The 26,629-nt window shown below is 44.8% G+C and overlaps 1 protein-coding gene across 8 annotated transcripts in view; it reads left to right on the forward strand.

Moving 5' to 3' along the window:
- The window catches only part of DAAM1 (dishevelled associated activator of morphogenesis 1), a 191,031-nt gene that overhangs the window by 74,057 nt on the left and 90,345 nt on the right, over positions 1-26,629 (forward strand). For all 8 annotated transcript variants that reach the window (XM_002709767.5, XM_008252840.4, XM_051834423.2 and 5 more), the window contains one exon: positions 8,010-8,229. In XM_002709767.5, the coding sequence (XP_002709813.1) occupies positions 8,047-8,229 (183 nt within the window). In that variant the 5' untranslated portion in view covers positions 8,010-8,046. The remainder of the gene's footprint in view (positions 1-8,009; positions 8,230-26,629) is intronic.

Raw genomic sequence — 26,629 nt, forward strand, 5'->3', positions numbered from 1 at the left:
TCCGTTGGTTCACCCCCTAAGTGGCCACTACGGCCAGCATGTTGCAGCTGGCGCGCTGCGCCGATCCGAAGCCGGGAGCCAGGTGCTTCCTCCTGGTCTCCTGTGCAGGTGCAGGGCCCAAGGACCTGGGCCATCCTCCACTGCACTCCCTGGCCACAGCAGAGAGCTGGCCTGGAAGAGGAGCAACCGGGACAGAATCAAGCGCCCCAACCGGGACTAGAACCCGGTGTGCCGGAGCCACAGGCGGAAGATTAGCCTTGTGAGCCACAGCACCGGCCGGGCCCTGTATCTTGTTATCCATCTTAGAAACTAGCCAGTATTTTCATATTCTTTTGCTTATAGAACTGTTAGCATTTTCTTTTTGAAACTTGAAAAATATTTTGAATTGTTTTTGGTTTTAGGTCATGGCATTACCTCTCTGCTCCTCCTCAAAACAACCAAAATGTAATATAACTTGGGTTATATAAGTGAAAGAACTAGCAAAGTACAAAAGTAAGGCCACTGCTTTCTTTATTCATCTTTAAAATATGTAGGTTGGCCTCCCGTGAGTGAGGCACTAAGCAATATGCTCCATGGGCGCTTTTGCCTACTGGGGTTGGCTCTTTAATGACAGAAGAAAAACCCCTCAGAGTTTGTGAGGCCACAGATTCTTGTAACCATTGGCTGTGCATCATAGGGATCAAAAAGATGCTAAGAGGGCAAAGACCACATCAAGTTTGTAGATTAGCAAGACTTCATGGAACAAGTGGCTGGAAATGACCTAAAGGGTGAGTGTGGACCAGGAGACCCTTGATGAGCTGGCCTCTGATAAGTGACATGGGCGTCTTCACTGGTAGGCTAAACGCCTGCTCCAACCTGGATATTTTTGATAGGAACGTTTGCCCATACTCATTTCTCTCGGTATATAAGCAAATAATCCTATCTGTTTTTAAAGTCTCATTTCATTTTATTATTGTGACAGTAGTATATCTTCCTTGAGACAGCTTAGGGAGTAGAGATGTGTGTCACAGAGCTAACTTGTTTACATTTTTTTAGAGATTTATTTATTTATTTGAAAGGCAGAGTTGCAGAGGCGGAGAGAGAGAGAGAGAGAGAGAGAGAGAGACATTTCCCAAATGGCCACAATGGCCAGAGCTCGGCTGATCCAAAACCAGGAGCCTAGAGCTTCTTTTGGGTTTCCCAAGCAGGTGCAGGGGCTGAAGCACTTGGGCCATCTCCTCCTGCTTTCCCAGGCCATAGCCAAGAGCTGGATCAGAGGTGGAACAGCCGGGACTCGAACCACCAGCCATATGGGACAATGGCACTGGAGGCAGTAGATTTACTTGCTCTGCCAAAGTGTTGGCCCCTTGTTTACATTTTGGTGCATTTCTCTTGTCCTTTTTTCCTGCTCATATAAGAATTTTTTTCTTACAAAGTGGAATATCGTATACCTGTTCTTCATGTCATAAACATTTGCATGCTGTTGAATATTCTAGAAAGAGCTGCTAGGTGGTCTACTGTAATTTGTTTGCCTTTACTGAATAGTCCTCCATTACTAGTACTTATTTTCTGTGTTCATTTATTTGCTGTTTTAATGTTTTGAAAATGTTTCTGAAAATATCTTTAATAGCATGCATCTCTGAATATTTCTGTAGGATATATTCGTAGAAGTTGAAATACTAGGTCAAAATATGTGGCTATTTTAAGACTTTGATAAATTGCCCTTCAGAAATGTTGAACCAAATTCCAGCTTCCACCACAGCAGCACATTGTGGAGTCTTCTCAGATTTGGTGCAAGCAGGGTGTGAGGATGTTGACAGACCATGATAAGGGCAGAAGGATTGAGTACATCACTTGAATGGAAGACAAGAAGAGAGTGAGATGCTTATTGGCTGTGGAGTAAAGCATAGGATATTTTTAAGGAAATAGAAAACCTGGAAAAGTTGAGCTGAAATCTAGTTTGGGGCACTGAAAGCTGTTTAGGATGGTGTTTGGGAGCCACTGGCAGATTCTTAGCAGGGAGGTGGGAGCCCAGGCTTGGACCACTGAAGATGATGGTGCTGAGTGCCGTCTACCATACCACTCCTGCCCCATACGCTCTATGCCCCACTGCCCACCTGCTGTGATTCCCACATTCTAGAAGAACTCTACTCATCTATCAGGGGCCATTCCAGATTCTCCTCTGGGTACTTTTTGCTTGATTTACTGTTAAGATATGTTATATTATCTTGATCAAAGCAATTTGGTGGGGTCAGCACTATAGTGCACTAGGCTAAGCCTCTGCCTGCAGCACCAGCATCCCATATGGGCACTGGTTCAAATCTCAGCTGCTCCACTTCTGATCCAGCTCCCTGCTGATGGCCTAGGAAAGCTGTAGAAGATGACCCAAGTGCTTGGGCTACTGCACCCATGTGGAAGACACAGAAGAAGCTCCTGGCTTTGGATCAGCCCAGCTCTGGCCTTTGTGGCCATTTAGGGAATGAACCAGCGAATGGAAGACCTTTCTCTCATCTCTCCCTCTCTCTGTCTGTAACTCTGCCTCTCAAATAAGTAAATAAATAAATCTTAAAAAATAAAAAAGATTTGGTGTACTGCTGACTCACGCTAGATTATAAGTTCCTAGTGACCCATCATTTTGGTATTCTCAGGAGGCCACCATTGTACCTGGTATATAATAATTATTAATACTTGTTTACCAAAGGAATTTCAGATGATGCATATCTTTTGTATAACCTCATGCCCTACAACCAGGCTCTGGCAGAATGGGGCATCAGTGTCTCAGGGCAGTCTTTATCTCAGAGCTAGTTTTAGAGCATTACACACGGATCCATGACCTCCCTTCCCATCCCAGAGACTTCCAGATGCCAACTTTAAAGGTCACTTCCCCTCCAGGTGAGCAGAGGACTTGATTCTGTTTTCAAATAATAACTAGTTATGAGGACCTTTATTTGAGTTTACATCATAGCATTAGGTAAAAAATCAATAAATTGATGAGAGTTTATAATTAGGTTTTATAGCTTTGAAGATGCCATAAAATGAGTTGATTTTTAGTTTTAAACTTAAGAACAAAAACACAATTCATGGACCCATTTCCTGATTCTCCAGAATTAAGCATTGTTAAATGTCGACATTCTTCCACTCTCTTCTGTGTGTGTATGTGTGTATTTATTTATTTTTTAAAGATCTGTTTGCTTATTTGAATGGCAGGGTGCCAGGAGGAGAAGTAGAGACAGACACACTTTCCACCCATGATTCACTCCTTAAATGGCCACAACAACCAGGGCTAGGCCAAAGCTAGGCTCCAGGAACTCCCTCTTGGTCTCCAATGTGTATGGTAGGGGCCCATGTACTTTGGCCATCTTCTGCCTTCCCAGGCACATAAGCAGGCGGCTGGATCAGGAGCAGAGTAGCTGGGACTCGAACTAGCACTCCAGTGTGGGATTCCAGCATTGCCAGTGGTGGCTTAACGAACTGCACAACAATGCTGGCCTCTATTTTTCAAGTGCATATACAATTCATGAACCACTGTTCTTCAAAAACTCAATCTTGTTGGCAAGACATAAGGCTCCCTTGACTAGAATCCTGTCCTGTAGTTTAAAAAATTGTTTTTGAGGCCGGTGCCGCGGCTCACTAGGCTAATCCTCTGCCTGCAGCGCTGGCACACCGGGTTCTAGTCCCGGTCGGGGCGCCGGATTCTGTCCCGGTTGCCCCTCTTCCAGGCCAGCTCTCTGCTGTGGCCAGGGAGTGCAGTAGAGGATGGCCCAAGTGCTTGGGCCCTGCACCCCATGGGAGACCAGGAGAAACACCTGGCTCCTGGCTTCAGATTGGTGCCGTGCGCCGGCCACAGCGTGCCAGCCATGGCAGCCATTGGAGGGTGAACCAACGGTAAAAGGAAGACCTTTCTCTCTGTCTCTCTCTCACTGTCCACTCTGCCTGTCAAAAAAAAAAAAAAAAAAAAGTTTTTGAAATAATTTTCTTTGTTTCAATGAGACTTTATGTGAGAGTCCAATATTCATTCAATAAGTATCTGTGTCCCATGTGCTATTGCGTGTGGGGACAAAGCAATGAGCAATATATGCAGGCCCCTGCCCTTGTAGAATAATGAAATCGGATAATTTCCAATAGTGACGACTGCATGGAAAGTATCACACAAGGCAAAGGGGTAGAGAGTGACTAGGCTGAGAAAGATAACTTGTGCAGGTGAGGCAGTCGTGGATGGCCTCTGTGAAATGCTCTCGATGAGGATGCATCAGCTGTGTGCAGCGGGGTGCCTGAACATACCCGTCAGAGGTTAGTGCAGACGCCCCAGGCAGAAGCCAGCATGACTGATGTGGTTGAAGTGTAGTGTCTCATACAGAGTGTGACCTGCTGAGGTGGAGAGGCAAGCAGGGGCCAAATTGTGGAGGCCTTTGTAATTGTTGCGTGGCCTTCACATAATCTTAAAATTGCAGTGAGTAGCCACAGGAGGATTTTATTATAAAATAAGATTGGTAACTTGATAATGTGAGTGACCAGAGTTGGACTGTGGAGCCCAAATCACCAGCTTCTGAAAATCTCTCACATGCCTGTATTTCCTACCAGCACCTCTTGAATGGCAGGTGGTCGGGGTACCTTGTGCCTTTGACTTTTCTAACACGTAACAGGTAACTCTGGTCTAAACACAACAGAACTTGGGACTCCTTCCTTTACCTTATCCTCCTTTGTAGACATTGGAAAGTTCTTCCTTGGGTTGGGCGTTTGACACAGTGGTTTTAGTCACTGCTTGAGACACCCACAGAGTGCCTGGATCGAGTCCCAGCTACCCTGCTTCCAATCCAGGTTCCTGCTAATGTGCACCCAGGGAGGCAGCAGAAAATGGCTCAGGTACTTGGGTCCCTATGACCCATTCTGGGGACCCAGATTGAGTCCCAGACGCCTGGCTTCAGCCTGGCTTAGTGCTGCCTATTAAAGGATTTTGGAGAGTGACCCAGTGCTTGGAAGATCTCTGTCTCTCTGCCCTTCAAATAAAAAAATAAATAAAAATTATGTTTTTAATAGAAAATATAAAGAAAATGTTCTTCCTCTGTCACCCTAGCATTTATCACCTGGCTTTAAATCCCCACCTAGGATGACAGCTGTGATCCTGTTTCTGTGCAGCAGCCTGAAATCAACCAAAGACTGGGGGGGGCGGGGGGGGCTCTGCCTCCCCCGGGCCCTTCTCCTGCCTCACAGGAAATGTCTGTGGGAGAGCTGGCCCTGCCTTTCAGGACACATTGTAGTTCCTCAGTAATTGCCAGCTTGGGGACATTCATCACATCTTTGGTCAGCAGTTTACACTGTGTTAGGTGTTTCTTGTTTTACAGTCATGGGCAGGTGACCTTGCTAAACATGGCAGTGAAGACCCAGCCACATTTGCTTTCTTTGTTTGTCTTAAACAGATGAGTTGAAGATGCTTATTTCTAAATGCCACTTCCAGTTGCTTATGGGCTAATCCAGATGTATCAGCCTCATTATGGGGTTTGTCTCCCTGTGGCTCCTCCTGGCATTCATACTGTATTCCACCACCGTCTGTACCCCTTCCAATCCTTGCAGGCCCAGTTCTCATCTTGGTTTTTTTTTCCTCCTTTCTTTTAACTCCATCTCATTAAAAACTGAAAATCTACAAAATGATCCATGAGTGTGTGTGTACTATTTTTAAAGTGGCATGAGAAGAATTCTTCTTTTCTCAGTCTGGTTCCTTTCTGAGAGAAATTTGTTGTGTATTTTTCCAAACTATTTTGTCTGTAATTACATGTAGACAATTAGCATTTTAATGAGATTGTTTTTAAAAAAGCACATTGGGATGATGCTATACATATTACTCTTTCTGATTTGCTTTTTTCACTTGGTAGTATTGCTTATACATTTTTAGCATTTAGTTGTAACTTTGAAAAAATATTTCTGTGGGAGGTGGTCACTGTGGCACAGTGGGTTAAGCCACCCTTTGAGATGGCCGCATCTAGTCTGGAGTGCCTGGGACTGAGTCTCACCTCTGCTTCCTATCCAGCTTCCTGCTAATGCACCTGGGAGAAAGCAGATAATGGCACAAGTACTTGAGTTCCTGCCACCAGTGTGGGAGATCTGGACAGAGTTCCCGACTCCTGGCTGCAGCCTGGCCTAGCCCAGGCTATTGTGGGCATTTGAGGAATGAGCCAGTGGATGGAAGATTTCTTTTTCTTGCTCTGCCTTTCAAATAAAATGAAAAAATAACCATTATAAGTTTTTTGTGGTGAAAATCCAATAGGCTGTAAAATAAAAAGGAAGTTTTCCCACTCTTATTTTTATTTTGAAGTTATTACTGTGAGTAGTTTCTTGTATATAGTCATAAATACCCATATGCACTATTCAAATATTTATAAGTACTACATGCATTCTTTAAAACATGTAATTCTACAGTATGTAGTATACTAGGAGACTTTAAAAATTTTATGGAAAATGTATATTATGTAAAAGCCACACATGGACTTAAAAATTTGCATCAAATAAACTTGTCTTTTTTTTTTATTTTTTTATTTTTTTATTTTTGACAGGCAGAGTGGACAGTGAGAGAGAGAGACAGAGAGAGAAAGGTCTTCCTTTGCCGTTGGTTCACCCTCCAATGGCCGCCGCTGCAGCCGGTGCACCGCGCTGATCCGATGGCAGGAGCCAGGATCCAGGTGCTTTTCCTGGTCTCCCATGGGGTGCAGGGCCCAAGCACCTGGGCCATCCTCCACTGCACTCCCTGGCCATAGCAGAGAGCTGGCCTGGAAGAGGGGCAACCGGGACAGAATCCGGCGCCCCGACCGGGACTAGAACCCGGTGTGCCGGCACCGCAAGGTGGAGGATTAGCCTATTGAGCCATGGCGCCGGCTCCAAACTTGTCTTTTAATCTAGTTTTCCATGAACTTTTAAAGATTTGTGTATTCATTTATTTGAAAGAGTTAGAGAGAACTTGCATCTACTGGTTCCCTCCCCCAGATGGCCATAACGGCTGGGGCTGGGCCAGGCTGAAGCCCAGAGCTTCTTCTGAGTCTCCAACATAGGTGCAGGGGCCCAAAAACTCGGGTCATCTTCCACTGCCTTCCTAGGAACATTAGCAGAGAGCTGGACCAAAAGGGGAGCCATCCAGGATTCGAACTGGTGCCCAAATGGAATGCTGGCATTGCAGACGGCAGGTTAACCCGCTGCACCACAGCACCGGCCCCTTCCATGAGCTTTTTAAAATGCCCTTCAATATATGTCATATAGCATCTTGAACATTTTCCTGTATCAACATACGTAGGTGCCATGTTCTTTTCAGTGAGGGCATAAATAATATTCTATTGTGTCAGTGCACTACAGTCGGTTTAGCCATTTCCTTATTGATGAACTCACTTCATCGTTTGAAAATATTTGACCCTTCATAGTTATGTTCAGTCCCTCTGCTTTGTTGTGAGCTTTGTTTATTCACCATGAGAAACATTTACCATGAGCCTCCTCATCTTGGCGCTGTGCAGGGTGCCAGGGCCACAGGGTCCTCGGTGCACAGCCCATCCCCCACTCGAGATGTGACAGACATGCTCACGGAGAACGCAGGCTGTGACAGGGCTGCAGTGAATGTACGCGCCTACGCACATACACAGTGTTATTAATTCCATTTAGGGAAGGTTTATAAAGAAGGGGAAATTAGAATCAAATTTTAAAGGATAATAGGAGATTGCCTAGGGGTTAGAAAAAGAAGGTCATGTTGTGGGGAGAGTAACAACAAAATAGGTCGGCAGGAAAGGGAATGTCGCGTACAAAGACTGGCTGGCAGCTCAGTGTGATTAGAGCATGTGCCGGAGTGGCTGGGTTAGCTCGGGAATTATTCCTAAGGAACACCTGACGAGTGAATAGAAGGATGGTGCTCTCTGCCCATCTGCACACCACGCCCCCTTAGGGCTGTCCTCTTTGTGTTGTGTGGGGTGCACACAATGCCACCAGCCTGGGGGCTTTTCTCTAATTGCTCTGATCCATTTTTGAAACTCTTACCATATCATGTCCTCTTTCCACAGCATTTAGTCTCGTCAAGCAGTAGAAGAGAATTCAGCCATGGCCCCAAGGAAGAGAGGTGGTCGGGGGATTTCGTTCATCTTCTGCTGTTTCCGGAATAATGACCACCCAGAAATCACTTACCGGCTGCGAAACGATAGCAACTTTGCGCTTCAGACCATGGAGCCAGCGCTGCCGATGCCCCCTGTGGAGGAGCTGGACGTCATGTTCAGTGAACTTGTGGTGAGTCTCGGACATCGTGCTGGCACTGGTGGTAGGACCCCGAGAGGGGGGAGGGGAGATGACGCAGTTGGGTATGTTTGGTTTGCCGTGGACTTCCCTTTTTTCAGGGAAATAGCTCCACCCCCCTTTCTGTCTGCACCCTCACTGTCAGCCCTGACCTCTGTGGATAAGAAGAGAGAAGAGGGTGCTGGTGTTACATCTGTAGTGCTTCGCTGGTGCCTGAAGTGGGAATGGGGATTTAGACCTTCCGGTTGGTAAATATCTGGCAGTACCTAACTCTGGCTCCTGACTCCATCTTCCTCCTAATGTTGATCCTAGGGGGCAGCAGAGATGGCTTAAGAACTGTGTCCCTTGGCCAGCGCCATGGCTCAATAGGCTAATCCTCCGCCTGCGGCACTGGCACACCGGGTTCTAGTCCCGGTCGGGGCGCCGGATTCTGTCCCGGTTGCCCCTCTTCCAGGCCAGCTCTCTGCTGTGGCCCAGGAGTGCAGTGGAGGATGGCCCAGGTGCTTGGGCCCTGCACCCCATGGGAGACCAGAAGAAGCACCTGGCTCCTGGCTTTGGATCAGCATGGTGCGCCAGCCGCAGTGCGCTGGCAGTGGCGGCCATTGGAGGGTGAACCAAGGAAGACCTTTCTCTCTCTCTCTCTCACTGTCCACTCTGCCTGTCAAAAAAAAAAAAAAAAAGATTTGGGTCCCTGCCACCCACATGGGGGACCTTTGATTGATTTCCCAAGTCCTGACTTGGCTGGCACGTCAGTCCCAGCCCCTACAGGCATTTGGGGAGTGGGCTGGCAGATGGGAACTTCTTTGTCTACTCTTCACCTCGCACCTGCCTCTCAAGTTTAACAAATAATTTTAAAGATCAATTTATTTTGTGTGAACAAGTTTGAAATCCTTATATTTTTTCCATGACATTAAAGAAAATTATCTAGTTTGATTTGTTTGAAAGGAAAAGAAAGAGAAACAGACATGTCTGCCATCCTCTTCTTCATTCCTCAAATGCCTGTAACAGCCGAGGCTGGCCAGTTCAACAGTGGGAAAGCAATCTGGTTCTCCCACAGTGTGGCAGCAACCCAGTTAACCTGAGCCATCAACTCTGATACGGGGTACAGGCATCCAAGTAGTGTCTAACCTCTAGGCCAAATGCCTACCTCTCCTTGCTCTTTTTGAAGACTCTGCGTATGTGTGGATTTCAAAAGTTTTTCACACCAAAGGAAACTTGCCTTTTAATTCCATTTTTCACAAAGCTTTTGAAGAACTCTCATACTAATATGTATACATAACTTCCTTCACCTGCTTCATACCTCTGGGATTCCCCAGGGCTCACCTACTGACAGTTTCTGAGGTGTAGTATTAATATCTGTTTTTAAAAATTAGTCATACTTCCCTCCTGTCTTTTATCCTTTGGTGAAGGAAATTATTACTTAAGTACAGTAATCATTATTTAGCCTAATGATAGGATTGGGACATGGGAAACTGTTTAAAGATACTATCAGTTTAGAATTCACTGTCCTCAAATGAGCTGGCACGTCTAGTGCAGGACCCATCCAGCAGGAGAGAGAAGTGCACTCTTCAATTCACTTTCTCAGGCACCTCCAGAGCAGGGTTTGTTTACACTACACATGTCACAGGCTGTTCTGGTGTAGTTTGAAAGACACTGGCACAGATATTAGGAAGATCCCGGTTCAGAGTAGTGCTCTGGCTTTGTCTGCATAAGGAAAAAAGATCGTATTATATTTCTGAGCCTGTTTTTTTTGAAAATGGAGAAAAAACCCAATGGCTCCTCCTGGGTTTGATGTGTTTTACTAAGAATAGTTCACACTGGGAGTGGCCCAATGCCTGGTCCTTAAAGTTACTCAGTAAATAATCTGTGAGTTCTGTGTCCTCACTTAATCACCACTGGCGTTTTGTAATGGAGTTCTAATCAGACCATGTCTGTTGCCCCACAGTTACTAGAGAATGCTATTATTCTTTCGTGTCTCTTCTGTCCAAGTAATGTTGGCCGTGCCACTGCCCTTCATGGATAGTATCCTAACTAACCATGTCACTGCAGCTCTTACAGATCGGAATGAAACGGAAGGGCAAGACCACGGGCCAGTCCGTGAAGCTCAGACTTGGGCTCTGGTCCCTGGGTGGAGTAACGAGCCTCGTTCCCAGCAGACTTGGTTGGGAGAAAGAAGAGATGATTCCTGGCATTACGATATACTTGTTGATGTTGAATGTTTTAGTGTTTAAGGAATCTCTTCTCTCTCCCATCTCTGTTGTGTGCAGAACTCAGTTCTAGGTGTTAACGAGCAGGTTGGAAATAGAAAGACAGAAACTGCCCCCAAGGACCTGACAGTTTAGTAGCAGAAGGGGTTTAATAATGAAGAAGGGATAATGCCACCAAAGAAACAAGCACAGAACACCTCCACAGAGGTGTGGCAAGGTGATGAGAAGGCGGTCAGGGAAGGCTTCCTGGGTGACAGGAGCTGTCAGCAGCAGTCAGTGGGAGGTGAGAGGGAGGTGGGGGACTAGTGTTGAGGGCTGTCTCCATCTTGAGTTAGTTTGTGTTAATGATACAAAACCCTCAGTGGCTTCACAGCAGAGGCTGATCACTTGCAAGTGCTGCCTGTCTACTGTGGGTCAGCTATGATTCTGTTCCCCTTCTGCTAAGACTCAGGCCTGATGGAAGAGGAGGGACAGACATAGTGACCCATGAGCAGCCTCTAGGCGTATGCTTGTAAGTAACACGTGCCACAGTGTCCGTGTTTCACTGACAGTGCCCATCACATGGAGTTCACAGGGCGAGGCGGTGCCATCCTTCTCTAGGGACGGGCACCACAAGTCACATAGCCAAACCTGAGGTCATTGGGGTGGGTGGAGGACACACAGTCTGCTCTCAGGGAGGGGCAGTGACTCATCTACCCTGATGGCTGTCAAGAATGGCAATAATGATGCGTTTATGGGCTTCATTTTGAAACTGAAAGTCCACGTAAGGAGATGGTGTTGCTGATAGCTGAAGACTTTGGTGGTGGCAGAGCCAGTGGCAGAACCAGGTCCCTGGAGCATCCACGGCCTTCGCATCACCTTCTGTCTGCCAGCCCTCACGAGACCTGTGGTGGCAGTTCCATGGACATCTTGAAGGCAGTTCGTTGATCTGCACTCATAAGAGAAAATTCCACTCTCTGCCTTTTAAATTGAGAAAGTTTGTTTTTTTTTTTTAAATCGGGGTAAATATATTTATCCTTTCAAAACACTTAACATTTCTTTATGGTAAAAGCATCCAAAGCCCTATCTTCTAGGTGTTTTAAAACAGAGAAATGTACAGTACATTCATATTATCAATATTGATGTCTCTATTCTGTGTGAAAATTGCCTACAGCTGTTAGTTGTTAAAAAGCCAGTGTCAAACCAGAACTTTAAGCCAAAACCATTGGAAAACAAATTATCTTGAGGCTTATATCTGCCCTGGTGAGTGACAGTGGATTTTTGTCTACTCCTGGATTCATGGACTTAGACCACAAATCCATCCATCTGCCAGGGATGGCCTGGGTGGGGCAAGAGTGGGGCTCCAAGCCGTGGGCAGCCTCCGCTCCGGATTCCCCGGAGCGGTTGGAGAAGCCCTCGCGTTGCAGCAGGATGGGCTCCTGCTGGCCGTCTGGGGAAACTTCCTTTGGGTGAGTTCTCTGAGCTGGAGCTTGTTTGCCTGTGTGTGGAGTGCGCGTCATCCCATGTGCCGGATGGGGCTCTCGTGGTGGTTGAAGAACACAACTTCCTTTGAAAGGCTGGCGCCTAGTCCCAGTGCAGCAAGAGGCGGGGGAGACCATTTGGATATTTTTGGGTGTGCCGCCCTGAACGAAGATCCCAGGTTTTTCCTTTTCGTGAAAGCTAATATGCCTGCTGTGGACGAGGCAGTGTGGACCCCAACTTGGGGCCTTTTTTCCTTTAGAGCCAGTGGTTCATTTCCTTTGCCTTGTCCAATAAGTCACTCATTTGGCTTTTTTTTTTTTTTAAGTGATACTACTGGGTTTCTTTCGTAACTGCTCACGGCAACCTTATTGTCTCATAAATTAAGCAAGCCAGGGTAGGAGGTCAGTCACGTGGATCCTCAAAGGCGGTGGCCAGTGAGGTGTGCCTTGTTCTGTAGCAGGCCCTGCCAGAGGTGGCAGAGCCAGAGCCATGCCAAACTCAGGACGTGGTGGACTCGGGAGGTGCCAGTCCCATAGCCTGCCTGTACTTTTTTTTGAACAGGAGACTTATTGAGACATAATTCATGTACCACATAATTTACCTATTTAAAGTATGTAATTCAGTGGCTTTAAGTATTCATGGAATGGTGCAACCATCACCAAAGTCAGTTTTAGAACACTTGTGTTGCCCTAAAAAAGAACCCCCATGCCCACTAACCATTACTCTCCATTCATCCCAGGACCCACAGCTAGTACTAATTTGCTTTCTGTCTGAGAATTTGCCAACTCTGGACACTCGTACCCAGGAAATCATACAGAATATGGTCCATTGTGACTGGCTTCTTTCACTTCACATCAGGGTTTCAGGGTTCACCCACTGTGTTACATATCACTTCACTTCTTTTTGCTGCATAAGCACAAAATGAACTACAAATTCTGTTGTGTGTAAATATGCTGCATTCTGTTCACCATTTATCATTGGTAGGCATTTGGGTTGTCTCTAGTTTGGAGCTGTTATGAATCGTGCTGCTGTTCACCCATCTGCAAGTTGTTACATAGAAATATGTTCTCCATTCTTGCGGGTGTATACCTAATGTTGAAGTTGTTGGGTTAACTTTTGAGGAACTGTCAGACTGCTCCCAGAGTGGCTGTAATGTTTTACACTCCCACCAACAGTGCTGGAGGGCTCTAGTTTCTCTCCACAACTTTGCCAACACTTGTTCTTATTCACTCCCTCCCAGTGGATTAACCGTCTGCTTTAAAGGCTGTTCTATGGCTCCTTAAAGAACTGAGAACATATAAATTGGGAATTATTTCTTGTGTGTTGTCAAATAGAAATAAAATCTCCCCGCCAGCAATCTTTAGATTAATTGGGATATGGCAAAACACTGAGTTTCTCTTTAATCTCTGCTAACCATGTGTTGTATGCATTTTGAACATGACTTTTTTTCCTGTGATCTTCTTCCACTCCAACCCCTCTGCTCCCTTCTCCTCCCCTCTATTTCTTCCTCTTTGTCCTCTGTCTCAGAATAAATAAAGCAGTAACCAGTCAGAGACTGAGTATGGGTCCCTCACAATTAAATTCAGCTGTATTATTTTCCTCCAGGCTCTTTAAGTTTCTTTGGATTATCCCAACCAACATATTTGAAGAATCTTAGGCATGACAACTCTATAGGTTGTCCTTGTCCAAGTAAATATCTGCACGTGGATATTAGCAATAAAAGACTTCCTTTGGGATAGACGGAAGAATGTGCCATTAATTGACTGATGGATTATTTTGAGGTGACTGTATTAAGTGCCTTTCTTGCCAGATTCCTCCCCCCCCCACCTTTTTAATATTTATTTATTTATTTGAAAGACAGAGTTACAGAGAGGCTGAGAGAAAGAGAGGTCTTCCATCCGCTGGTTCACTCCCCAGATGGCTGCAACAGCCAGAGCAACACCAATCCGAAGCCAGGAGCCAGGAGCATCTTCTGGGTCTCCCACGCGGGTGCAGGGGCCCAAGGACTTGGGCCATCTTCCACTGCTCTCCCAGGCCATAGCAGAGAGCTGGATGGGAAGTGGAGCAGCCGGAACTTGAACTGGTGCCCAAATGGGATGCCGGCACTGTAGCTGGTGGCTTTACCGGCTATGCCACAGCTATGCCAGATCCTGAGGTAGTTGATGAGCACAAGACGGTTTTAATCATGTGTGGAGGTGAAGATCAGCAGGAAAACAGAAGCTAAATGTGCAATCCGACCAAATGGCAGTGAACATGCAGTGTTGTGAGGGAGGCTGCCCAAGCAGGACATTTTGTTGGAGAACCTTGGTACCCCCATGCCCCCCCCCCCGTCCTTTTTTTTTTTTTTAATGAGACGGGAACTTCACTGGAATGACATTGCTCGTCTTTGGAATGGAGCACAGTCCTTTTACCTGCTTCTCTACTGCTCAGCCTGGTTTCAGAAAACACATGCTGTGACCCTCGGTGCTGCACATTTCACAGGAATGAGTCCCGTGGCGGGGGAGGAGGAGTGTGTGTGTGTGTGGGGGGGGGTTCTGTAGTTGTCCCCTGCACCTGTGACTCCAAGTGTCTCATTCAGCAGGGAAATCCCCATAGGCCCCCTTCTCTGCAGAAGGGAGCTGTGTTTGCCATGAGTAAAAAGGAATGGATTTGATTCACATTTGCATGGTTCCTTAGCTTAGCTCTCAGTTAATTCCAGACTTGCTGGGGAAGAAAGGTAGTGTTCACTGTCCCCAGTCCCACTGTTACCTAAGCTAGTGTGAAGGACCTTGGAAGGCTTCCTGGGGAAAGTGACCTTTAATGTGAGGCCTGAAAAACAAGGAAATATCCTGGTACACAGGAGTGAAGAGTGTTACAGACAAACAGTCTGTATAAGAGCTGGGAGGTCAGAGGGAAAGCATGGAAGTCTATAGAAGCAGAAAGATGTTTAAGTTTGGATGGAACATAAAAATAGGGGAGGCTGGAAGAGCTGGGGATTCTGGGAGGTGAGCCTGGGAAAGGCCTGAGGATGGCTGTATTGTGATTTAGATATAGCTCTTAGTCTTCCTTAAACCAATTATACCAAAGTACATTGAAACACTTTGCTGTCTGGTTGCATCTACAGAAATAGCCCCTGTTCTATACACTCTTAGTGAGATGTCAGCAAGTTCAGTGATAGTGGTTGATTGAGATTGTTTTCTTTTGAGCTCAGTCGTTAGGTGAGGTGCTTTCTTGTGCCAGGACACACTTCCTCTGGCTACTTTAGTTTTGAAATAGAAGGAGAGAACGTTACTAAGACCCCCACCCCACCCTGCTCTTCTGTGGCGTAGACTCCTCCATAACCCAAGGAGTAGTAAGGGTTTCCTGCAGAATGTGTCACAGCAGCAGTGATACTGGATTTGGTGTCCCCCTCACAGCCTCTGTTTCTGCCAACCTCAGCTCTTTGGCTCTGTGAAATGTGTAGAATGTCTCTCCTATGTAAGATTTTTTAGGGGAGAAATCCAAGTCTAAAACAAAGTCTGGTTATTATTTTTAAAGTATGTTATATAGTAAGTCTGACCTCTTATGGCACACATATTGTGCATTTGGAACCTGTTTCATAGACTTTTAGAGGAAAGCTTTCATTTCAAATGCAGCACATCACTGAATTTATAGCTAGTTGGAAATAATATGCCATATGAATCCAAGTTTTTCTAAGCCAGAACTGTTGCCAGTTCCATTTAATACTATTTTCTGATTAATCTGCTTATTTTCAAGTCTAGTTCTTTGTCTTCCATTCATTTGGCCAATGGGCCTAGTGTTTTTGGGTAATATGGAGTGCTATGCCTTCTAAGAAAGGTAAAATATTCCAAAGAATATTTTCGTTGAAAAACTCATTACCTATCTCAAAACCACCATTTAGACTACTGTGGATTGCCAAGAAAAGTTAAAAATCTCAGTGGAAAGATAGTAGATATTATAGGTTAAGATTTCTGTCTTCAAAATATAATCATAAATGAATATGACTATAGGTCAACCTTATTAAGTACTAAGGATATTCTCAACACTATAATCAGCACAAGACTTTGAGAAATGAAAATAGTAGGAATGAGAGAACTTAGTCGATACATCACAGCACAGTGAAGGTAAGCTGAGCCCAGTGAATTCACTTGGGAACCCCCATCACTAATCTCTTCATTTTTCAATATATTCTGAAGTCACTTTGGTATGAATGGAGCTACAGGAATCCAAGTTAGTCTTAAAGGCTTTCCAGAGTACAAATTTTGTTTTACTAGCCATGTGAACTGTTATCCCTTTTCTAAAGCTGTCAACATAATTTCTCTTATTACTAAGGCTATTTTAAGTTCTCCTTGATAATAAAATTCTTCCATTATCATCAGAACCAATGAAAAGTTTCAATACTTTTTATATCTTTATTTTTGTAAGATTTATTTACTTGAAACTATGAGTTAACACACACACACCCACGAGAGTGAGAGAGAGAGAGAGAGAGAAAGAGAGAGAGAGCTTGCACAAGAGAGAAAGAGACCATCCGTCCACTGTTTCACTCCCCAGATAGCTGCAATGGCCAGGGCTGGGCCAAACTGAAGCCAGGAGCAGGAGCTTCATCTGGGTCTCCCAAGTGGGTGGCAGGGGTCCAAGCACTTGGGCCATCTGCCCCTGCTTTCCTCAGACCGTTAGCAGGGAGCTGGATCAGAAGTGGACAGTCAGGACATGAACCAGCACCCATATGGGATGCTTGCATTGCAGGCGTAGGCTTTACACACTGTAATACAAGACCAGCCTCTATCTTTATTTTTAAAACTTCTCTTTTACTCTAACACCAGGACTCAGTTCCCATTCTTTAAGAAGAAAAAATTAGGTAGCAGGAATGTTTAATTTTAAGCTGAAGGAAAGAAAAAAACTGGTTGTGAGAAGTCTTAGATTTAGCCTACTGTTTCTTAATGACAGTCTAAAGCATTGCTTGGCAATTAAGCAGAGGAAATCAGAATGTATAAAGACTTCATATATATATATATTTATAAGTATGTATGTATAAAACCTTCAAAGTCTGTAACCCAAAAGTCAGGATCTAATGAAGGAATTGATATTAAAACTATTCTATTTCTGTGAAGTTAAAAGTTGTTTTCATCTGACAAACCTAATAAGGTCAAGAGAGAAAATTCTGTTTAGCTAAAGGACATGATTAGGTGACAGGGAAGAAAAAAGCTATTGAGTAGAATTTCCCTTGACACTGTGGCATTTTGGATAAAGCAACTTGATGAGTTCATAGAAAAATGATTAGGATAGTGTGAAACTATGCAGCACATCACAGAGGGAAGTAGGAATGCAGATATGGACTTCAGTGTGTGCAGTGCTAAAATTCCTGGATAGTAAATGTGCACTACTGCCAGCATACGGTCAGCTTAAAGGTGACCTGAGAATGATCTCAACCCCCAAACTTGATAAACAAGTTATTTTGACTGTGAGAACAACTGGTGAATTTTAATACAAGCTGAGGTTGATAGAAGTGATTTTGCTTGGTTAAATTGAGGGTACTTCAAAAAGTTCATGGAAAATGAAATTAAAAGATGTTTGTCTTGGATGTGAACAAGTTCAAAATCCATGCATTTTTCATGAACTTCTTCAGTTTCCATCTAGTGCTCTGAACTAAACACATCAAGTAAATCTTAAGATAAAACTATAAAATCATTTTCTTCCTTTAGCTAAATTTGTATTTTTATCTCACCCAGATCACTCCAAATTTGTCTTCTTCTAGAAGCTGTTAAATTTGGATTTTGACTTCATAGTAAATACCTTAGTGTCAACCCAGTTAGCCCATATTTCTGGATACTTTTTTTTTTGACAGGCAGAGTTAGAGAGTTAGTGAGAAAGAGAAAGAGAGAAAGGTCTTCCTTCCATTGGTTCACCCCCAAATGGCTGCTACGGCTGGCGCACTGCGCCGGTCCGAAGCCAGGAGCTAGGTGCTTCCTCCTTGCCTCCCATGTGGGTGCAGGGCCCAATGAGCCATGGCGCCGGCCTGGATGCTTTTTAATATAAGTCTTAGAGACTGATCTTCTGACTATAATTTAAAATTGGATTATTTAACTTAGTGCTCATGCTACCAGGTGTAAATTATGCAGTCAGTTTAATGCCTATTTTCTAATGCCCGCATATAAGCTAGTTTAGGTGTTAAAAAAAACTGGAGGAGAACTTGATCTCTGTGAGTAGTGTGGTTTGGTATAACTTTGAAATTGTTTCAGTAATAGCTCAAGGATCTGGTAGTTTGTACAGATAACTGCATAAGAATATATCTTGATACTCATGAAGTCATCCAAGCACCATGATTTGCTCTCAAAATGTATATGACATGGCCTTTGGGAGGTAAACGCCTAAAACACTGATGCTGTGCTTCAGTTCTATGCTAGTGTAGAATATTTTTATCTGTTGTATTTGGAATCCTTCCCACCCTACCCCTAAACTCCCAAAATGCCTCTGGAGTTTCAAACTATTTCTTTAAGATTTTTTTTTCCCATTTCTATTTGAAAGGTAGAGAGAGAAAGATATCTTCCATCTGCTGGTTCACTCCCCAGATGCCACAAAAGCCAGGGCTTGACCTGACCTAAGCCAGGAGCCAGAATCTCCATCCCGATCTCCCACATGGGTAGCAGGGACCCAAGTACTTGAGCCATCGTCTATTGCTTTCAGGGTATACATTAGCAGGAAACTGGATTGGAAGCAGAGTAGCTATAACTCAAAGCACTCTAATATAGGTTGCAGGTATCTTAACCACTGCACCAAATGCACACCCCTCAAATTCTTTCTTGATGCATATTGTAGAAGCTCAGTGACCAGCTACATCTTTTGGTTATGATTTTCTGACTTATGAATGAAGAGCTGAATTTTTTTTTTTTTAAATCAAATCCCTCGGTGCTGGCGCTATGGCGCAGTGGATTAACACCCTGGCCTGAAGCGCCAGCATCCCATATGGGTGCCGGTTCAAGTCCCGGCTGCTCCACTTCCAATCCAGCTCTCTGCTATAGCCTGAGAAAGCAGCAGAAGATGGCCCAAGTTTTTGAGCCCCTCACCCATGTGGGAGACCCAGAGGAAGCTCCTGGCTCCTGGCTTTGGATCAGTGCAGCTCCAGCCATCTCTGCCTCCCCTCTCTCTGTGTAACTCTGACTTTCAAATAAATAAATCTTTTAAAAAAGAAAATCCCTCAAAAAAGTTGCATTTTTTCCTCTTGTCTGTCCAGTTTTAAATGCATTTAAACAGCTGCTAGCTGTTTATTCCATTACACAATGCAAAATTTAAGAAGTAGGTTAAACCAAATGACTGAAAGGTCACCTGGGTTGGTTTTGGGAAATTTGGACATTCTTGGGTGTAGAGGGAAAAGTGAGAAGTTCTTTTGTCTTTTGAAGGCAGAGGTACAAAGGAAGGGAGTGAGGGAGAGAGAGATTTTCCATTCTCTGGTTCAGTCCCCAAATGACTGCAACACCCAAGGCTGGGCCAGGCCGAAGCCAGGAGCCTGGAACTCCATCCTGGTCTCCCACACTGGGCCATCTTCCAGCACTTCCCAAGCACATTAGCAGAGAGCTGGGTCGGAAGTGGAGCAGCCAGGATTCACCGGCGCCCATATGGAATGTCAGTGCCACAGGCAGTGGTGGCTTAAGCTGCTGAGCCACAAGGCTCATCTGCCATCTTTTCAAAAATCAGATTGTTTTGAGTTTTATTCTCCTATGAGTAACTCATTTTGTTCAATCCCTGATGAAAAGGCGTCTTTTCTGTTGTTGGGGCTTTTTTTTTTTGTTTTTTTTAACTGGACAGGTAGAGTTATAGACAGTGAGAGAGACAGAGAGAAAGGTCTTCCTTCTGTTGGTTCACTCCCCTAAAGGCTGCTACAGCTGGCGCTGCGCTGATCCGAAGCCAGGAGCTGGGTGCTTCCTCCCGGTCTCCCATGCGGGTGCAGGGCCCAAGCACTTGGGCCATCCTCCACTGTACTCCCAGGCTACAGCAGAGAGCTGGACTGGAAGAGGAGCAACCAGGACAGAATCCAGTGCCCCATCCAGGACTAGAACCCGGTGTGCTGGTGCCGCAGGTGGAGGATTAGTCAAGTGAGCCATGGTGCCGGCCCTTGTTGGGGCATTATATCTGGCTTTTCCCCTCCGGATCCCCAGGGCTAGAGAATTGCCTGTCCTGAGTAGCTGCTCGACAAATGCCTGGAGCCTAAAGGAGCGGAAGGATAAGCAGTCATAGATACGTAAGACAGGTCATGCCCTGTGAGTGTTTGAGACAGTGCTTGGGTGATGCAAGCGTGAGTTAATGACTGCTGGACACTCCGGCAGCAGGGTCTGTACAATTTTCTATCTTCCAAAGCCTCTGCACCAGATATTGCTTAGTAAATGGTTGGCCTCACTGTGGGAGGAGACACCTTGTGCTCGATTGTCTTCTGACCCAATTAAAGCTGAAATAGGTCACGTGAGCTGCTGAGCTCCCAGGCAAGTCTCTGGAGGGTACGGGAGAGGCCATGCTGGCAGGAGCAGTGCTGGTGTTGTGGAGGGAGGTGGTGTGTGTAGACTTGGCTTCAGAGTTGCCCAAGGGCCTTGGGGTGTCCTACTGGTCTGTTGCTTTACAACTGCTTCAGTATCCCAGGAGACAAAGTCCCTCCAGTCAGGAAAACACTGCTTAGAAATTCTCTGTTAAGCCTTTCCGCTGATGCTGTCCTAGATTATAGATCTACAAACTGAACATTTAGGTATTGCAAAATGATTCTAACATACCAGGTCACTTCAAGAAGTTGGTGGAAAATGGAATGAAGAGATCAGTTTATTTTGGTACAAAACATTTTTGAAATCTACAGATAAGGTTTTCATAATATACATTTGCCCTGAACTTTTCAAAGACCCCCTTGGACTTGTCTTTTCATTCCATTTCCCCCAAAGTTTTTGGCGTACTCTGTATATATTTAGAACAGACGTGTTTATTTTAGTTTACTGGAAGACTCTTCTGGTTATGCAAATTAATTAAAAGTTAAAGTCACTCTAATGAGTTTCCAGTTGAATAACCAAAAAGCTGAATAAGCTGAAGGTTTAGCTGCAGACTGTATGCAAACTGAACGTGGGGAATCCAGGGAAAGAAGGAAACGGTATAAAACGTTAAGTCATCAGTAAGAAACTAAAAATTATTTCCAGGAGTCACCCTTTCCCACTTCTTGTTCTTACACATCACAGGAAAACACGTCTGTCAGGCACAGAGGACGTTACTGTGCAGGGGTGGTGAGTCAGGTTTTGGTGTTTTGGGTGGTGAGAGCATTGGCAGAGGCCTTGCAGGCTTGTCCCTCTGTGCACACATCCCTTTGGGGGTGTCGAGCTCTCAGTTTCCCACTTCATGCCTTCCTGACGAGTTAGGAGCCGGTAATAATTCACTGAATACACCTCTATTTGAACCGACAAAAGTCATATCTAACTTTCAGATTTTAACTACCACCATGGAAATACAATACTTTTCTCAGGGTCATTCCGGTTAAATTTTAAGAGCTGTGTTGACAGTTGGTGACTCCTGGATGTGACTGTCGTTTGCTTGGGCGGGGCTGGATGTTCATAAATGTAATGATTTACCACTACTTGTTACAGCTTTTTTTTTTCTCTGCCAAAGTGTCACCATTCAATCTTCTATCTGCTTCCTCCCACCCCCGTGTTGTATCTATAACAATGCCTTGTGGCTGCAGGTCTAGTGATTGGCCTCTCTGAGGGTTTGATTGACTTCTGGTACTAAGTTGGGGGTTGGAGGAAAGGATTACATTCAGGGAAGGTTCTACTCCTGGTGGGTCCTAGAGGTAAAGTGGAGGAAACCTTTCCTGATGAGTTAGGATAGGGAGATTGGGCCTATTTGCTCTGAGAAGATACCTGTAGTATAAAGGAGAAGATTAGAGACTTGCTTGAATAATAATGTGGTTGGAAATTCGATGAACTCTGTATATTGAGTCAGAAGGATAATTTCCATATCAAGAACCATTAAAAGGCAAAAGACGACAAAAAGACAAAACCCCAGAACACACACACACAGTGAGTTGACTGGCGGGGTAACCCCTAGGACTTGTCTTAGCTTACCTGCCAAACTGTCCCTCCTCCCCGCAACAAGATAGACAGATTAGAGACAGAGAGCGCTGCCATGAACTGGTTCACGCCCCAGGTGCCTGCAGTGCTGAGACGGAGTCAGGGCTGAAGCTGGGGCCTGGGAGCTCAGTCCAGGTTTCCCGCAGGAGCGGTGGGGACCTCACTGCTTGAGTCATCTGCGGTTGCCTCCCAGGGGCTGTGTTCTCAGGAGGCTGGAGTCAGAGCCACAGCTCAGCCCGGGTACTCCAGTGTGGGAAGGGCATCCTAACTGGTTGCTTAACAGCTAGGCAAAACACCCGCCTCTCCTCATTTTTCTTACTTTCTGTTTTCCTCAGCTTTATTCATGTATCCTTCTAGCTCTGTACAAGAAGTCTGGAATTCCTTATAGATTTTCCTTCTTAACCAGAATTGCACTTGGCTGATTGAAATTATTTATTTGGTAAACTTTTCAAAAAAAATTGGCTCAAATATTACTTTGGAGGCATTCTTAATAATCCCATATTCAGTTTAGCTAAACTTTCTGACAAGAGCCTTTTTTTTTTTTTGGACAAGCAGAATAGACAGTGAGAGAGAGAGACAGAGAGAAAGGTCTTCCTTCCATTGGTTCACCCCACAAATGGCTGCTACGGCCAGTGCACTGAGCCGATCCAAAGCCAGGAGCCAGGTGCTTCCTCCCGGTCTCCCATGCGGGTACAGAACCCAAGTACTTGGGCCATCCTCCACTGCCTTCCCAGGCCACAGCAGAGAGCTGGACTGGAAGAAGAGCAACCGAGACAGGACCCAGCGCCCCAACCAGGACTAAAACCCGGGGTACCGGCACCACAGGCGGAGGATTAGCCAAGTGAGCCGCGGTGCCGGAAGACTCATTTGTTAAAAGGTGTTGGTCTTCCAGCTCACACAAAACCCTTACTGTATATTATTTCAAAATTCCTTCCCTTGCTCTATCTAGCAGATCAGCCCATTTCCTTAGATTGATTTGTACCATGCTGATTGTTTTCTCATTTATGTATATTTCTCTATGGAGCTGCCTGTTTACACCAGAGTATAGGACTGGTGAGATTTCTTTGCACAGAATCTTGCAGAAGTGGAGCTTATAATATATTTTGTTAGGATGAAGCCTAGAACTATAGTTCTCACAGCTAGGCTTCCCACAGAAGACCTTCCTTCTTATATAAAAACACAAAAAATGTTTTTCTTTGAAGGACCCTGTTATGCATGGATTCCAAATTTTTTTCATGGCAAGATTGACTTGTCTTTTAATTCCATTTTCTGTGAGCTTTTTGAAGTTCCCTTGTGCATTTTTATTACTACATAAAAGTATAGTTAGGGGCCTGTGTTGTGGCCTGGTGGGTTAAACCACCATCTGCCACACTGGCATCCCATGTGGGTGGTGGTTCAAGACTCGGTTCCTCCACTCCTGATCCAGCTCCCTCCTAACGGCCTGGGAAAAACAGTAGAAGATGACACAAGTATTTGGGCCCCTGCTACCCATGTGAGAGACCTGGAAGAAGCTCCTGGCTTCAGCCTGGCCCAGTGTCGGCTATTACAGCCATCTGGGGAGTGAACCAGCAAATGGAAGATCTGTCTCTCTCTCTCCCTCCATAACTCTGACTTTGAAATGAATCTTTTTAAAAAAAATAGAATTAATACCTTTTCTAAGATGAAAGTCTTTCAGAGTACTATCATGTTTATTTGATTAGTTGTTTGTTTATTTGGAAGAGACAGTGTTAGGGAAAGAGAAAGAGTGAGCGAGCTTCCATCTGCTGGTTCACTTCCTAAATACCTATAATATCTGGAGCTGGGCTGGGCTGGGCTGGGCTGGAGCCGGAGCCGGAGCCGGAGCCGGAGCCGGAGCCGGAGCCGGAGCCGGAGCCGGAGCTGGAGCCAGGAGTCAGGAGCCAGGAGCCAGGAGCCAGGAGCCGGAGCCGGAGCCGGAGCCGGAGCCAGAGCCAGAGCCAGAGCCAGGAGTGAAATCCATGTCTCCCACCTGGGTGACAGGAACTCAGTTACCTGAACCTGCTGCCTGTCGGGATGTGCATTTTCAGGAAGCTGGAGTCAGGAGCCAGAGCCGGAAACTGGACCCAGTTACTCTGATGTGGGACGCAGGTGTCTTAACCACTAGAGCAAGTGACCACTCCCCATCTGTGGTTTTTAAGAAATCTGAACTTTCTGTGGAGAGGAATGATGCTTAGTGCAAATGTTCCTCCTTTTTATCATTTGCTAAGTCATTTTCCTTTACTTGACTCTCAAAACTTTACTCAGGAAAGGATAATATGAAAAGAATTTCTGTGACCATTGACAGAAGCCAGGCTACCCTAGTTTTAGGAGTCACAGATTTAGGAGTCAAAGATTAGGTTATTTACTAGGATTTAACTAATGCTACTTGTTTGCTGATCTTAGTGCAAAAGATGGCTGTTAACTCAGAGTAAGTCTCTGCCCTTCTGTGTGTGGCACCTCAAGTAGCAAAAAAGTGGTAAAGAAACAAAACACAAAGGTGCTTGAGGACTGCTGTTTAATATTAATTTACTAAGGGACCATGGGAAAACCATTACCTTTGTCTTAGCCTAAAATGGAATTCATGCTAATCCAATTTATAGGTTTTCAAAGAAAGGGTGAGGGAATTTCATTGGAGTGACCCTTGGTTTCAAACAAAAGCTGTGTCTGAAACTGTAATGTTTCCTGGACTCCTCTGAAGGGTGTACAGTTCTCTTTCCTTCTTCATACATTGCTTTCCAGTGAGTTTCTCCTCTAAATCAACTTCTTGCTTTATCTAATGTTCAATCAGAATTCTGTTTCCTTACTATGCATATCACATTGGATTTTTTGATCGTTTTCCTTAGCTTCCAGTAGCGGGCTTTTTTTTTTTTCTCTCCGACAACTTTGTTCAGGTATAGTTTACAGTACGTCACTGAATCTGTCCATTAAAAATGTACAGTTTGAATTTTAGTGAATTTATACAGTTTTATAACCATTACCATTGTCGTTTTAGAATTTTTTTTTTTTTTTTTTTGACAGGCAGAGTGGACAGTGAGAGAGAGAGACAGAGAGAAAGGTCTTCCTTTCGTTGGTTCACCCTCCAATGGCCACTGCGGCCGGCGCACCACGCTGATCCGAAGGCAGGAGCCAGGTACTTCTCCTGGTCTCCCATGGGGTGCAGGGCCCAAGGACTTGGGCCATCCTCCACTGCCTTCCCAGGCCACACCAGAGAGCTGGCCTGGAAGAGGGGCAACCAGGACAGAATCTGGCGCCTGGACCGGGACTAGAACCTGGTGTGCCGGCGCCACTAGGTGGAGGATTAGCCTATTGAGCCACGCACCGGCCAATTTTAGAATATTTCAACACCCAATCTTCCCCATGCCCATTTGCAGTTAGTCCCAGGCAAACTGATCTTTCCGCCTCTACAGATTTAAATTTCTAAAACCTGACATGAAGAGATACTTTTGGAGATACACTGATCTGATTACTTTATTTTTTGTAATGCCTCGTTAAGTATTTGAATTCTTAAAATGAAAAATCTCTTAAAAATAATATTTTGAAGTAAATTTATCACTTAAACTAATCTGCCGGAATGACTTTCAAATCGGTTTGTACTCCATTCTTCTATCAACTGTGCTTTTTATTCCTTCCTTGTCCATCAGTGTATCTAAATGAGTCTAACTAGCCTAAGAAGAGCAAAGGCAAAGCAACCCAACGCTTTGTGGTTAAACAAATATACTTTGTTTACTCTTTGTGAATAAACAAATACTCCTGTAGCCTAGGATATGAACTATAGATTCAATCATAGACTTCAACAAAAACTTTAGTTTCCAGAAGAAGCTGCAGGATATCTTTTGCCCTGCAAGTCACAAGGATTTATTAGAGTTGAAATGAGTAACTTCCTTATGAAATCCATGCATACAACGTATCTTCAAAAAGCTCCTGGAAAGTGTCTGTTATGAAAAAAATATGCACTATTTCAAAATTTTTGGACCAAAATAAGCTAATCTTTTAATGCAGTTTGCCCACAGACATCTTAAGATAACCTCCATTTAAAATAAAAATATAAGTAAATTAAACTTCTTCGGAATAAGAAACACTTAGTGACAAAAATACATTGTTAACAAAGTGAAAAGACAACTCATAGGCTAGAAAAAAGTATTTTCAATTAATACCTCTGACAAGACATATTTCCACAACATTAAAGGACTCCTTTAAACCAGTAAAAATGTGACAGACAAAAAGATGGACAAAAGACTTTAAACAAATACTTCACAAAAAGGATATAGATAAATGGCCAATAACCCTGTGGGGGAAAGTTCTGCTCAGCATCTGTTGTCATCAGGAAAATGCGATTAAAAGCTTACTGAGGTAGCACTTCATGTGAACTAGGACGGCTGACATCAAAAGGCAGTAGCCTTGGGGCAGGTGTTGTGGTGCAGTGGGGTAAGCCACCACCTGGGACACCTACCTCCCATATCAGAGTGCCTGGAACTGGGTCCTGCCTCCTCTTCAGATCCAGATTTTCTCCTGATGCACTTCAGAGGCAGCAGGTGATGGCCCAAGTACTTGAGTTACTGCCACCCACGTGAGAGACCCACATGGAGTTCCTAGCTCCTGGCTTGGGATTGGTCAGGCTCCATTGTTGCCAGCAGTTGGGGGAGTGAACCAGCAGGT

The sequence above is a fragment of the Oryctolagus cuniculus genome, chromosome 2 (assembly GCF_051225735.1).
Source record: "Oryctolagus cuniculus isolate XC-2025 breed Fujian yellow rabbit chromosome 2, ASM5122573v1, whole genome shotgun sequence".
Lineage (NCBI taxonomy): Eukaryota > Metazoa > Chordata > Mammalia > Lagomorpha > Leporidae > Oryctolagus > Oryctolagus cuniculus.